This window comes from Nansenia antarctica, assembly GCF_963989245.1.
Source record: "Nansenia antarctica genome assembly, chromosome: 10".
NCBI classification, from domain to species: domain Eukaryota; kingdom Metazoa; phylum Chordata; class Actinopteri; order Argentiniformes; family Microstomatidae; genus Nansenia; species Nansenia antarctica.
This window is the reverse complement of record NC_137680.1, coordinates 20,198,450-20,214,626: the sequence shown is the minus strand read 5'-3', so window position 1 is coordinate 20,214,626 and position 16,177 is coordinate 20,198,450. Positions and strand designations below refer to the sequence as shown.

The following is a 16,177-nucleotide window of genomic DNA, read 5'->3' as shown; positions in this document are numbered from 1 at the left end:
AAAGAATCTCTATAGAATATCATAGCGTCACCCTCATCAGGGATGAGAATCCGGTCTGATCTGAATCACAGGAGGCGAAGCGGTTCTCCAACATCGACAAGTCTTGGGTGAAGATAATGACGCGTGCCCATGAGATGCCCAATGTGGTGCAGTCGTGTGTGGGGGACGAGACCATGGGACAGCTGCTGCCCCACCTGTTGGAGCAGCTGGAGATCTGTCAGAAGTCTCTCACTGGGTGAGCACCCAGCATGGCATTAGTCTCGAATCATTAACACAGTATGACACCTCAAACCTATGTTTTGTCTTCCTAGGACCGGGCTTTTTGTATACAGTACTGTAAAGTAATGACGAGCGTGTGTAAAACGAGCGTATATCAAACGAGCGTTTGGTATTTTCGTGACTCATTGTGTTCCAGGTACTTGGAGAAGAAGCGCCTGCTGTTCCCCCGGTTCTTTTTCGTGTCCGACCCCGCCCTGCTGGAGATCTTGGGCCAAGCGTCAGACTCCCACACCATCCAGGCTCACCTGCTCAACATCTTTGACAACATCAAATGTGTCCGCTTCCATGACAAGGTCAGATCGCGGACTATCTGTTCTATTATTCAGGACTTGAGAAATAATACATCTGAAGTTATCAGGCTACAATATGAACATATTGAGCGCCAGGTTCACTAAGCAGTCAACTGCACCTCTGTAGGATATGAAACAGAGAAGGTAGAACAAACAGATGAAATAAAGGTTTGAAGAAGGAGTGAGACGTTGAAATGAGGAAGACACAGCTTCAGCTTGCTAATGGTGCAAAACACATGACATGTGAATCCGGTTCTGTGTTGGATATTGTAAGTGTAAAAAAAAAGAAAAAGTGTCAAATTGTGATTGGAAGTGTCTGACTCCACAGGCGTACGACCGTATCCTGGCCATCTCGTCGAGGGAAGGGGAGACGGTGGAGCTGGACCGGCCAGTCACTGCCGAGGGGAACGTGGAGGTGTGGCTGAACGCCCTGCTGAAGGAGTCCCAGAGGTCTCTGCACCTGGTCATCCGCCAGGCTGCTCTCAACATCCAGGACTCTGGCTTCCAGCTCATTGAGTTCCTGGACTCCTTCCCTGCTCAGGTGGATAGGCATGCATGTTGTAGTCAGTAGTTAGTTAGACATTCCGTTATATAGTCTCAATGAAATGACAGTGGTTGGTATTTCAATACCGAAAAGGATGTTTTGAATCTTAAAGAGGAATGATGAAAGTAAGAGAAATGGGCACTCACACTCATTGTCACACTCTTTGTCATTGTTTTTCTTTTTAAACCACACATTTTTTTCTTTTTAAACCATAACACTGTTTTTTATTATTATTACTTTTTAAATAGGCACTACATTTTATGAACACTGCTATGTCTGTCTGTTTTTATTGTATGTATTAATGTATGTGACCTATGTGTGTTTTTAATGTGGAACTGTATTCTTGAGCTGCACTACTGCCTGTCGAAGGAGAATTTCTGTCACTGTGTGACAGACAATAAAGCTATCTTGAATCTTGAATCTTGAATCTCTTTGTCACACTCTTTGTCACACTCTTAGGTTGGTCTCCTGGGAGTACAGATGATCTGGACGAGAGACTCGGAGGAGGCCCTGACCAACGCTCGCTATGACCGTAAGATCATGACCAAGACTAACCAGTTCTTCCTGGAGTTTCTCAACACCCTCATTGACATGACCACTAAAGACCTGGGCGCAGTGGAGAGGACCAAGTACGAGACCCTCATCACCATCCATGTTCATCAGAGGGACATCTTCGATGACCTGGTGGGTGGATTCATTCTTCATAGCCGATGGTTCAAAGAAAAATAAATACATGAAAGGAAACTCATCTTCAGTGTATGAATTGGATTTAGCTGTTGTATAACATATTGGTTACATTTTGGGGGAACATTTTAGATTTTGACAAACTGCTCCATCCAAGGTTATTTCAGATGTTGCTAATGCTTTCCCCTCGGTGTTCCGTTGTAAATGTGATACACCTACATATGACAAGTCCTTTGGGGTTGTAGGACTGTCCCACCGTCTGGGAAATAATCCTTTGTTTACAGAATATCTGAAGGCAATATGGCTAATGACTGCAACACAGTTACTTCATCTAGTCTGAGGAAATTCAACCTGACACTATTGTTCAAAGCTCTTCGACCCACTTTAATGCAGGACTCTGATGTCACCTCTCTAGTGAGGATGAATTGATTTCCTCTCAGTAACAACATCTGTAGGAGGTACAAAACCAGTTTAACCGCTCGGCCATCACAGCTGTACAGTCTCACCTTCTGCCCCGCCTGGTCCTTAGTAAAGACAGTCTTTTAAAGATCTAGACATGGACCAGAATTAGCTTATTGAGGAAGTCTGATGTAGACTCGTTTGAATATCATTTCACAGAAGGAAAGTTATGAAAACGCAATTTACATTACACAAAGACTCTTTGATTTGAGAAATCAACTTTGCCAGTTTTTCCTTTGTTCTGTTTAGATATGTAACCCCTTTTTGGCTTTCCACGACAATTAGTGGAAAGTGTGATGTGACCTTATAACACAAGGCATGATTTTGTTAACTGCACCTTGTGAGCAGGGCTCAAACCTGCGCAGGGAGACTCATTGGACTTTAAGTCCCTGCTGATTTTCATTGTTACTTACAGTTTTCTCAGGTAATTGAAATGTGAAAAGGCCATGCCCGTACAGGTATGGAACTCACAAAGACTTGGCCCTTGACTTCAAGCATCCTGCAATTGTGGCTCAACAGCTCATTGTACGTGAATATCAGGGATCCAGAGATGAGCCTAGTCCATGTATATAAAGAGGGACATTGATGTCTTCTCGCTGTGAGCAGGGTTCGAACCTGCGCGGGGAGACCCCATTGGATTTCAAGTCCAACGCCTTAACCACTCGGCCATCACAGCTGTGCTGTTTCACCTTCTGCACCGCCTGGTCCTTAGTAAAGACAGTATTTTCAAGATCTAGACATGAACCAGAGTTTGCTTATTGAGGAAGTCTGATATAGTACATTTGAATATCCTTTTACAGAAGGCATGTTATGAAGATGCAATTTACATTACACAAAGACACTTTGCATTAAGAAATCAACATTGCCTGTTTTTCCTTTGTTCTGTTTAGATATGTAATCCCTGTGAGCAGGGTTCAAACCTGTGCAGGGAGACTCATTGGATCATTTCGAGCAGAAAACCTGAATTTCATTGTTACTTATGTTTTTCTCAGGTTCTTGAAATGTGAAAGGGCCATGCCCGTACAGGAATGGAACTCACAAAGACTTTGGCCCTTTATTTCAAGCATCCTGCAATTGTCGCTCAACAACTCATTGTATGGGAATATGAGTGGAGCCAGAGATGAGCCGAGTCCATGTACATAAAGAGACTTTGGCATCTTTGCGCCGTGAGCAGGGTTTGAACCTGTGCGGGGAGACCCCATCGGATTTCAAGTTGAACGCCTTAACCACTCGGCCGTCACAGCTGTGCTGTCTCACCTTCTGCACCGCCTGGTCCTTAGTAAAGACAGTCTTTTCAAGATCTAGACATGGACCAGAGTTGCACTTCTACAGCCACCCCACAGGTGTTAGCTTTCATTTTATACCAAGATCATTATGAAGGCCCTTGTGATTGTGGAGATATTCTATATTCACTGTGGTCATGTCATTTCGAGCAGAAAACCTGAAAAATAGGATCGATAAAAGGTTCTCAGCTGATTGTAATTGTTACTCATAGTTTTCTCAGGTACTGGAACTCACAAAGGCTTTGGGAAGCACTTTTGCATTCACACTCTTATGTCAATGTCAATGTGTTGCTCAACAACTCGTTTTACGGGAATATCAGGTTTCCAGAGATGAGCCGAGTCCATGTACATAAAGAGACATTGACGTCTTTGCGCTGTGAGCAGGGTTCGAACCTGCGCGGGGAGACCCCATTGGATTTCAAGTCCAACGCCTTAACCACTCGGCCATCACAGCTGTGCTGTGTTACCTTCTGCACTGCCTACTCCTTAGTAAAGACAGTCTTTTAACAATCTAGGCAAGGCAAGTGTATTTGTATAGCACATTTCATACAACAGCGGCAATTCAAAGTGTTTGCATACATTATTTAAACATACAGCAACAGGAGCATAGTAAGAAAATAAAAATTACAATGAATAAACTTAAATATAAGTAGTAAATAGATAAAACATTTAATGAGACAATAGTTCATGGATAAAAGACATTGATAGAAGTGTTTGTGTTTAATCATAACTGCTGCAAAACATGAAGGTTTTTAGCTTAGATTTTAATATTTTTAGGGTTTAGGCCTGTTTGATTTCTTCAGGGAGTTCCAGGAGCATGCGGCAGCATGACTGACACAGTCTTTTCACGATCTAGACATGGACCAGAGTTTGCTTATTAAGGAAGTCTGATATAGACTCTTTTGAATATCATTTCATAGAAGGCATGTTATGAAGATGCAATTTACATTATTCAAAGACACTTTGATTTGAGAAATGTTTTCCTTTGTTCTGTTTAGATAATGTAATCACATACTCAATGGATTTTAATTCGAAAGTCACAAAGTCTTGGCCATTACAGCTGGCCACTGATTTAAATTTTTACTTAGAGTTTTCTCAGGTACTGTGAAAGGGCCATGCCCATACAGCTGTATGTGTCAGGGATCCAGAGATGAGCTGAGTCCATTTCTATAAAGAGGGACATTGATGTCTTCTCGCTGTGAGCAGGGTTCGAACCTGCGCGGGGAGACCCCATTGGATTTCAAGTCCAACGCCTTAACCTCTCGGCCATCACAGCTGTCTCACCTTCTGCACCACCTGGTCCTTAGTAAAGACAGTCTTTTCTAGATCTAGCCATGGACCAGAGTTTGCTTATTGAGGAAGTCTGATATAGTACATTTGAAGATCCTTTTACAGAAGGCATGTTATGAAAACGCAATTTACATTACACAAAGACTCTTTGATTTGAGAAATCAACTTTGCCAGTTTTTCCTTTGTTCTGTTTAGATATGTAACCCCTTTTTCACTTTCCACGACAATTAGTGGAAAGTGTGTTGCGGCCTTATAACATAAGGCATGATTTTGTTAACTGCACCTTGTGAGCAGGGCTCAAACCTGCGCAGGGAGACTCGTTGGATTTTATGTCCAATGCCACTTGGCCAATCGAGCTGGCTGCTGATTTTCATTGTTACTTACACTTTTCTCAGGTAATTGAAATGTGAAAGGGCCATGCCCGTACAGGAATGGAACTCACAAAGACTTTGGGCTTTTACTTCAAGCATCCTGCAATTGTAGCTCAACAACTCATTGTACGAGTCGAGCCAGAGATGAGCCGAATCCATGTATATAAAGAGGGACATTGATGTCTTCTCGCTGTGAGCAGGGTTCGAACCTGCGCGGGGAGACCCCATTGGATTTCGAGTCCAACGCCTTAACCACTCAGCCATCACAGCTGTGCTGTCTCACCTTCTGCACCGCCTGGTCCTTAGTAAAGACAGTCTTTTCAAGATCTAGACATGGACCAGAGTTTGCTTATTGAGGAAGTCTGATATAGCACATTTGAATATCCTTTTACTCTTTGATTTGAGAAATCAACTTTGCCAGTTTTTCCTTTGTTCTGTTTAGATATGTAACCCCTTTTTGACTTATCTCGATGGCCTTGTGATGCGGCCTTACAACATAAGGCATGATTTTGTTAACTGCACCCTGTGAGTAGGGTTCAAACCTGTGTGGGAAGACTCATTGGATTTTAAGTCGAATGCCTTAAAAAACTTCTCAGCTGATTTTCATTGTTACTTGTAGTTTTCTCAGGTACTGTGAAAGGGCCATGACCGTACAGGAAAGGAACTCACAAAGGCTTTAGGAAGCACTTTTGCATTCACACCGTTATGTCAATGTCAATGTGTAGCTCAACAACTCGTTTTACGGGAATATCAGGTCTCCAGAGATGAGCCGAGTCCATGTACATAAAGAGACATTGACGTCTTTGCGCTGTGAGCAGGGTTCGAACCTGCGCGGGGAGACCCCATTGGATTTCAAGTCCAACGCCTTAACCACTCGGCCATCACAGCTATGCTGTCTCATCTTCTGCACCGCCTGGTCCTTAGTAAAGACAGTCTTAACAATCTAGGCAAGGCAAGGCAAGTTTATTTGTATAGCACATTTCATACAACAGCAGCAATTTAAAGTGATTTGCATACATTATTTAAACATACAGCAAGAGGAGCATAGTAAGAAAAGAAAATTGACAATGAATAAAAGCAAATATAAGAAGTAAATAGATAAAACATTTAATGAGACAATAGTTAATGGATTAAAGACATTGATAGAAGTGTTTGTGTTTAATTATAACTGCTGCAAAACATGAAGGTTTTTAGCTTAGATTTTAATATTTTTAGGGTTTGGGCCTGTTTGATTTCTTCAGGGAGTTCCAGGAGCATGCGGCAGCATGACTGACACAGTCTTTTCACGATCTAGACATGGACCAGAGATTGCTTATTAAGGAAGTCTGATATAGACTCTTTTGAATATCATTTCATAGAAGGCATGTTATGAAGATGCAATTTACATTATTCAAAGACACTTTGATTTGAGGAATCAACATGGCCTGTTTTTCCTTTGTTCTGTTAAGATAATGTAACCCCTTTTTCACTTTCCACGACAATTCGTGGAAAATGTGATGCGGCCTCATGGCATAATTTCTTTAACTGCACCCTGTGAGCAGGGTTCAAACCTGTGCGGGGAGACTCATTGGATTTTAAGTCCAATGTCATAAACATGGCCATAACAGCTGACTGCTGATTTTCATTATCACTCACAGTTTTCTCAGGTTCTTGAAATGTGAAAGGGCCATGCCCGTACAGGAATGGAACTGACAAAGACGTTGGCCCTTTACTTCAAGCATCCTGCAATTGTAGCTCAACAACTCATTGTATGGGAATATGAGTCGAGCCAGAGATGAGCCGAGTCCATGTAAATAAAGAGGGACATTGATGTCTTCTCGCTGTGAGCAGGGTTCGAACCTGCGCGGGGAGACCCCATTGGATTTCGAGTCCAACGCCTTAACCTCTCGGCCATCACAGCTGTGCTGTCTCACATTCTGCACCGCCTGGTCCTTAGTAAAGACAGTCTTTTCAAGATCTAGACATGAACCAGAGTTTGCTTATTGAGGAAGTCTTATATAGACTCTTCTGAATATAATTTCACAGAAGGCATGTTATGAAGATGCAATTTACATTACACAAAGACACTTTGATTTGAGAAATCAACATGGCCTGTTTTTTCCTTTGTTCTGTTTAGATAATGTAACCCCTTTTTCACTTTCCACAACAATTCGTGGAGGCTGCAGCCTTATGGCATGACTTTTTTTTAACTGTGCCCTGTGAGCAGGGTTCAAACCTGTGCGGGGAGACTCATTGGATTTTAAGTTCAATGTCATAAACATGGCCATTACAGCTGGCCGCTGATTTTCATTATTTCTTACAGTTTTCTCAGGTTCTTGAAATGTGAAAGGGCCATGCCCGTACAGGAATTGAACTCACAAAGACTTTGGGCTTTTACTTCAAGCATCCTGCAATTGTAGCTCAACAACTCATTGTACGAGTCGAGCCAGAGATGAGCCGAATCCATGTATATAAAGAGGGACATTGATGTCTTCTCGCTGTGAGCAGGGTTCGAACCTGCGCGGGGAGACCCCATTGGATTTCGAGTCCAACGCCTTAACCACTCGGCCATCACAGCTGTGCTGTCTCACCTTCTGCACCGCCTGGTCCTTAGTAAAGACAGTCTTTTCAAGATCTCGACATGGACCAGAGTTTGCTTATTGAGGAAGTCTGATATAGCACATTTGAATATCCTTTTACTCTTTGATTTGAGAAATCAACTTTGCCAGTTTTTCCTTTGTAACCCCTTTTTGTCTTATCTCGATGGCCTTGTGATGCGGCCTTGGGCTTTTACTTCAAGCATCCTGCAATTGTAGCTCAACTACTTTGCCAGTTTTTCCTTTGTTCTGTTTAGATATGTAACCCCTTTTTGACTTATCTCGATGGCCTTGTGATGCGGCCTTACAACATAAGGCATGATTTTGTTAACTGCACCCTGTGAGTAGGGTTCAAACCTGTGCCGGAAGACTCATTGGATTTTAAGTCGAATGCCTTAAAAAACTTCTCAGCTGATTTTCATTGTTACTTATAGTTTTCTCAGGTACTGTGAAAGGGCCATGACCGTACAGGAAAGGAACTCACAAAGGCTTTAGGAAGCACTTTTGCATTCACACCGTTATGTCAATGTCAATGTGTAGCTCAACAACTTGTTTTACGGGAATATCAGGTTTCCAGAGATGAGCCGAGTCCATGTACATAAAGGGTCATTGACGTCTTTGCGCTGTGAGCAGGGTTCGAACCTGCGCGGGGAGACCCCATTGGATTTCAAGTCCAACGCCTTAACCACTCGGCCATCACAGCTATGCTGTCTCATCTTCTGCACCGCCTGGTCCTTAGTAAAGACAGTCTTTTAACAATCTAGGCAAGGCATGATAGGGCTGAATGATGTTTTCATTAATGTTAAATAAGGTTAAAACAGGATACTCTATATAATTCTGTGTATCACTGTGTACACTTTGTACAGCCTGTCTCTGGGCTCTGTTAATGATTGTGTGAACCTTGTACACCCTTGTACTCTGGACTCTGTTTATGAACTTTTCCTCACCCATTACCCCTCGTGTTATTGTCCCTGAGCCAATCAAAACAGAGAAGGTCAGCTCGCCCCTTCTCTCCCCTGCTTATCAGAGGACACTTTTCGAAAACAGGTTTTGGTCGCTCACGGCCACGTCTGTTAATGATTCGTTCTGAACACCACCCCCCTTTTCTAGGACTCTGATAGGATCACAAACTGCCTCCTCCTTTCCATTCTGTATGAGAATAAAAGAACTGGCTTACAGGAGGAGAGATTAGTATGAATGTGGGGTCTCTCTCTCAGGAGAGGCCTTATATTCGTCCTCCTTGCAAGTAAATAATAATCATGATTGATTCCGTGTCTCTTTGTTGTTTAAAGTCTACTACGGTCTGTTTGAACTAGCGATGGGTTAGCATGGCTTGCTTTACAACCAAGCTGAACAGAATATAGCATTTAAGCCCAGAACCAGAACCCAACACGTGGTCCTTCGAGCCGGATCTCAAGGTCGTCTGATGGGGGAAGAAGATTCGACACACCGAAGTCTGTCGCGACAGCCCGGGATCGAGCGAACCCGGAGAAAGTCCTTGCAGATGTCGAACCTTTCTCCTCCAAAAGGACGGCTGACGAGATCCAGACCAAGACATAAGCAACAAAGACCGGTAAATATAATAGAAAAAGAAAGATTGCAATCGAAATGAATAGTCTATCTATCCTAAATTGTACAAAATAGGAATTGTTTGACATGCAAGAAGAATCCATTTTGAAAGACAGATGTATATCTTTTTATGCTATGTAAACAGTAGACTAATGGAAATTAGACTGTGAGTTTTGACATACGAAAGGAATCCATTTCGAAAGATAAATGTATATCCTTTCGTGTTAGGTAAACAGCAGACTAAGAATGGAACTGAAACTATGACTGAAAGTGAATGCTTGTGAGAATTAGAAAAGTGTAGAATTAGAAAGGTTATGTGTTAGAATTAGTCTCAAGATTAGGGTTACTGTATGATCAGTGAGAGACAGAGAGAGCAGAGGAGAAACACACGGGAGGGGACTATGAACTGTGTGCGTTTGAGGCAGAAGAGGAGCGCAAGGGTGGGGGCTATTTGAGAGAGTGTGACACAGAACAGGAAACAGGGAGCATGGAACAACAGACAGAGAGCAGAGCAGAGGAGAGGAGACTAGGAGACTAGTAGAGGAGACTAGGAGACAAGGAGAGGAGACAAGGAGAGGAGACGAGGAGACTAGGAGACGAGTAGAGGAGACGAGGAGAGGAGACTAGGAGACAAGGAGAGGAGACGAGGAGACTAGGAGACAAGGAGAGGAGACGAGGAGACTAGGAGACAAGGAGAGGAGACGAGGAGACTAGGAGACAAGGAGAGGAGACGAGGAGACTAGGAGACTAGGAGACGAGACGAGGAGACTAGGAGAGGAGACGGGGAGAGGAGACGAGACTAGGAGACTAGTAGAGGAGACGAGGAGACTAGGAGAGAAGGAAGGAAAAAGTGACAGAGAGGAGAGCGAGAGCAGGAGAGAGGGACAGAGAGGAGAGAGAGAGAGAGAACAGGAAGCAGAAGGGTGGGGGTAGACGGACTCTGACCCAAGAAGGGGTTGGAGGGCAGTAAACCTCCATTATAACACACGAATTTGGACGAATGATAAATAGGGATGCTCCGATCTGGATTTTTGGGGCCGATACCGATCACCGATTTTTTTCCTCAAGATCAACCGATACCGATACCGATACCGATTTTTAAAAAAATACATAACTGTAGGCCTACTGACTGGATAGCCTACATATTTTTTGCTTTTTAGACAAAAGTTTTGATCCATTAGGCACCAAGCAAACGCAGACCCATTTTTATGGCATAGTAAAAGTCTGGCCTATCACCCAGTTAGGGCCTGAAGCCCAAGTCAGTCGATATGGCTGTATAAAAGACATCATAAACGTGGCCTTCATGGTTTACATACTGTTACGTCCTCCTATGTTTTCTGTTCAGTTATCTGTCTTCCCCAGAAAGAAAAAAAAAAAAAAAAAAAAAAAAAAGATCGTTTTTTGCGATCGGCCATTTTTGCCGATCACCGATCGAGTCATTTGGAGTGAAATCGGCCGATTTAAATCGGTGGCCGATAAATCGGAGCATCCCTAATGATAAAGTTTATAGAATAAATGGGAAAATGCCTCTACGAAACAGAAGCTCATTTGATACATGGTCTTTTTAATTACATGTATCAAACAGCAGGGAAGGTGATTGACAGGGATTAATGCACATTTTCACGTATATAATTACACACAATAAAAAAAAATATATATATATATAGTGATAATGGCGCACATTTCGTGAACGAATTGATCAAACACGGGGTCCAAACACCTGGACATTGAACAGTGTGTTTCTCTAATGGAAACACACATGAGAATAACACTGACACCTATGGGAATGAATGAATGAATGAATGAATGAATGAAATTAATGAAATTAATGAAATTAATGAAATTAATGAATTTGAAATAGTAAATGGGAGAAGGGGTTAGGCAGGGGATTAGGCACCCCGAACCTAGCCCCTAACAGGCGGCGGTGGAATTGCAAAGTTCCGAGGGCACGTTAAGAACGCAATATAGTGCTGGGGAGAAGACTGAAGGCCCCCGTGTCTGATGAAGTATGAATGAACATACTACCGTGGTACCGTCTAGTCGGCGCAGCTGTCGCATCTAGGTGTGTGGGCAGTGCGTGGTACGTGGGCGACAGCCCACACCTAGCGGGATGTGGGGACCACACCCGTGAACAGGCAAGGCTGGTGTAAACGGTCAAAGTTTCTAGACCCATAGCAAAGTGGGCTAGGGATCAGACCGTCGGTTCCCAACTGGGCGGCCAATCACCGCTACAGGGTTGGTGTTTAGACACTGACTGGGGATCGCTATCGACTGGGTCACCGGCCGGTTGGGTCGCAAAGCCTTAAGCCATAGGAAAATGGTGGCTGCGCTCAGCTCAATGTACAGTCAGGCCACCATAAGCTGAAAGCGACGTACAGCTAGTAGGCGAGTGGTGCTTTCCGTGATCAGAGCTCTGAAAAGGAGACTCTGGGAAGCGGAAGGGGTGGGGGTTTACTGACTCTGACCTGGGGTTAGAGGGCAGTGAACCTCCATCGGAAAGGGTTCCAGCCTGAGACTGCGCCCTGGGAAGAGGGGAGGTCTGAAGGAACCAAGTGTAGACTACCCATAGTAGACGACATTAGGGAAGTATTGATTGATTGATTGAAAACTTTATTAGAAGATTTGCAGAAGCAAGTGACATGAAAGTACATATTTCAATTGGGGTCCTTGATACTCAATTCATCGTTATATGTAAAGACAGCAGATTTGGCAGAAACAGAAAACACACTGGCCACGTGGATGGCTATTTAGGAAATAGGAAATAGCCAGAACAAATGATCTGCCAGTCCCTTCTGTTTCCTACAGGATCGAGAATACAACCTGATGACCAGATCCTCATCGACGAGATGGAAGGAGAACACTGGCGCAGCCCGCGGTGGGTTGAGCCATTTGGGGTGCTGCTGAGCATCTCAACTGCTGTCAAGATCGCAGAACGAGATACGTGGATACACAGAGCCATTGAAAGAAGGTGACATTGTTTCCCTCGAACGACGGATAGTGGTGGAAGCCCGGGCTACAAAGGGGTTATTCATTTAGTGAATATTACGTCTCAAACCCGGTGAAGAATTCTTCAGATCCACTACCTCTTAGAATGAGGGGACCTAATCCTCCCGACGACCCAAACGAGACGCCCGTCCAGGCACACGACCCAGTCTGGGGCAGTAATGTCCCAGATGACAAGAAACCCTGAACTATCAATCAGAGACATTTGTAAACGCATCCCTTACGATAAACGAAGCCTAGAACCGCGAAATCGATCAGATCAGACTGATGACACTCCAGAACTGAATGACTCTTGACCTATCGACTGCAGTGGCAGGAGGAACATGTGTGATGCTTGACATCACATGATTGTTTGTTGTGTCTTCCCCTGCTTCAGAGCTATGACTAACAAACTGATTTCAGAAATACTTGTACAAACAAATGTTGATTCAAGAAATTATGATGGAACCTAAGTACCTAACCCAATTTGAGAAACTCTAATCCAAATTGAGATTCATGTCTGTGATCTGTACGGCGATGTTGAATGACAGTTCAACTAGAAAATATGAAAGAAAGTTAAACGACCTGAATAAAGAGAGAATGTTTGTATCGTGATAAATTATGAAAAACAGCAGGGAATGATAGGGCTGAATGATGTTTTCATTAATGTTAAATAAGGTTAAAACAGGATACTCTATATAATTCTGTGTATCACTGTGTAAACTTTGTACAGCCTGTCTCTGGGCTCTGTTAATGATTGTGTGAACCTTGTACACCCTTGTACTCTGGACTCTGTTTATGAACTTTTCCTCACCCATTACCCCTCGTGTTATTGTCCCTGAGCCAATCAAAACAGAGAAGGTCAGCTCGCCCCTTCTCTCCCCTGCTTATCAGAGGACACTTTTCGAAAACAGGTTTTGGTCGCTCACGGCCACGTCTGTTAATGATTCGTTCTGAACACCACCCCCCTTTTCTAGGACTCTGATAGGATCACAAACTGCCTCCTCCTTTCCATTCTGTATGAGAATAAAAGAACTGGCTTACAGGAGGAGAGATTAGTATGAATGTGGGGTCTCTCTCTCAGGAGAGGCCTTATATTCGTCCTCCTTGCAAGTAAATAATAATCATGATTGATTCCGTGTCTCTTTGTTGTTTAAAGTCTACTACGGTCTGTTTGAACTAGCGATGGGTTAGCATGGCTTGCTTTACAACCAAGCTGAACAGAATATAGCATTTAAGCCCAGAACCAACCCAACAAGGCAAGGCAAGTTTATTTGTATAGCACATTTCATACAACAGCAGCAATTCAAAGTGATTTGCATACATTATTTAAACATACAGCAAGAGGAGCATAGTAAGAAAAGAAAATTGACAATGAATAGAAGCAAATATAAGAAGTAAATAGATAAAACATTTAATGAGACAATAGTTAATGGATTAAAGACATTGATAGAAGTGTTTGTGTTTAATTATAACTGCTGCAAAACATGAAGGTTTTTAGCTTAGATTTGAATATTTTTAGGGTTTGGGCCTGTTTGATTTCTTCAGGGAGTTCCAGGAGCATGCGGCAGCATGACTGACACAGTCTTTTCACGATCTAGACATGGACCAGAGATTGCTTATTAAGGAAGTCTGATATAGACTCTTTTGAATATCCTTTCATAGAAGGCATGTTATGAAGATGCAATTTACATTATTCAAAGACACTTTGATTTGAGGAATCAACATGGCCTGTTTTTTCCTTTGTTCTGTTAAGATAATGTAACCCCTTTTTCACTTTCCACAACAATTCGTGGAAAATGTGATGCGGCCTCATGGCATAATTTCTTTAACTGCACCCTGTGAGCAGGGTTCAAACCTGTGCGGGGAGACTCATTGGATTTTAAGTCCAATGTCATAAACATGGCCATAACAGCTGACTGCTGATTTTCATTATCACTCACAGTTTTCTCAGGTTCTTGAAATGTGAAAGGGCCATGCCCGTACAGGAATGGAACTGACAAAGACGTTGGCCCTTTACTTCAAGCATCCTGCAATTGTAGCTCAACAACTCATTGTATGGGAATATGAGTCGAGCCAGAGATGAGCCGAGTCCATGTATATAAAGAGGGACATTGATGTCTTCTCGCTGTGAGCAGGGTTCGAACCTGCGCGGGGAGACCCCATTGGATTTCGAGTCCAACGCCTTAACCTCTCGGCCATCACAGCTGTGCTGTCTCACATTCTGCACCGCCTGGTCCTTAGTAAAGACAGTCTTTTCAATGTCTAGACATCGACCAGAGTTTGCTTATTGAGGAAGTCTGATATAGCACATTTGAATATCCTTTTACTCTTTGATTTGAGAAATCAACGTTGCCAGTTTTCCCTTTGTTCTGTTTAGATATGTAACCCCTTTTTGACTTATCTCGATGGCCTTGTGATGCGGCCTTACAACATAAGGCATGATTTTGTTAACTGCACCCTGTGAGTAGGGTTCAAACCTGTGCGGGAAGACTCATTGGATTTTAAGTCGAATGCCTTAAAAGACTTCTCAGCTGATTTTCATTGTTACCGTACTTGTAGTTTTCTCAGGTACTGTGAAAGGGCCATGACCGTACAGGAAAGGAACTCACAAAGGCTTTAGGAAGCACTTTTGCATTCACACCGTTATGTCAATGTCGATGTGTAGCTCAACAACTCGTTTTACGGGAATATCAGGTTTCCAGAGAAGAGCCGAGTCCATGTACATAAAGAGACATTGACATCTTTGCGCTGTGAGCAGGGTTCGAACCTGCGGGGGGAGACCCCATTGGATTTCAAGTCCAACGCCTTAACCACTCGGCCATCACAGCTATGCTGCCTCATCTTCTGCACCGCCTGGTCCTTAGTAAAGACAGTCTTTTAACAATCTAGGCAAGGCAAGGCAGGTTTATTTGTATAGCACATTTCATACAACAGCAGCAATTCAAAGTGATTTGCATACATTATTTAAACATACAGCAAGAGGAGCATAGTAAGAAAAGAAAATTGACAATGAATAAAAGCAAATAAAAGAAGTAAATAGATAAAACATTTAATGAGACAATAGTTAATGGATTAAAGACATTGATAGAAGTGTTTGTGTTTAATTATAACTGCTGCAAAACATGAAGGTTTTTAGCTTAGATTTTAATATTTTTAGGGTTTGGGCCTGTTTGATTTCTTCAGGGAGTTCCAGGAGCATGCGGCAGCATGACTGACACAGTCTTTTCACGATCTAGACATGGACCAGAGATTGCTTATTAAGGAAGTCTGATATAGACTCTTTTGAATATCCTTTCATAGAAGGCATGTTATGAAGATGCAATTTACATTATTCAAAGACACTTTGATTTGAGGAATCAACATGGCCTGTTTTTTCCTTTGTTCTGTTAAGATAATGTAACCCCTTTTTCACTTTCTACGACAATTCGTGGAAAATGTGATGCGGCCTCATGGCATAATTTCTTTAACTGCACCCTGTGAGCAGGGTTCAAACCTGTGCGGGGAGACTCATTGGATTTTAAGTCCAATGTCATAAACATGGCCAAAACAGCTGACTGCTGATTTTCATTATCACTCACAGTTTTCTCAGGTTCTTGAAATGTGAAAGGGCCATGCCCGTACAGGAATGGAACTGACAAAGACGTTGGCCCTTTACTTCAAGCATCCTGCAATTGTAGCTCAACAACTCATTGTATGGGAATATGAGTCGAGCCAGAGATGAGCCGAGTCCATGTATATAAAGAGGGACATTGATGTCTTCTCGCTGTGAGCAGGGTTCGAACCTGCGCGGGGAGACCCCATTGGATTTCGAGTCCAACGCCTTAACCTCTCGGCCATCACAGCTGTG

General features: G+C 43.0%; 1 protein-coding gene across 3 annotated transcripts in view; it reads left to right on the top strand.

Moving 5' to 3' along the window:
- The window catches only part of dnah5 (dynein, axonemal, heavy chain 5), a gene marked incomplete at both ends in the record, with an annotated part of 112,840 nt that overhangs the window by 27,948 nt on the left and 68,715 nt on the right, over nucleotides 1–16,177 (top strand). For all 3 annotated transcript variants that reach the window (XM_080540149.1, XM_080540148.1, XM_080540147.1), the window contains 4 exons: nucleotides 72–235; nucleotides 416–572; nucleotides 898–1,110; nucleotides 1,573–1,797. In XM_080540149.1, coding sequence (XP_080396275.1) covers nucleotides 72–235; nucleotides 416–572; nucleotides 898–1,110; nucleotides 1,573–1,797 — 759 coding nt within the window. The remainder of the gene's footprint in view (nucleotides 1–71; nucleotides 236–415; nucleotides 573–897; nucleotides 1,111–1,572; nucleotides 1,798–16,177) is intronic.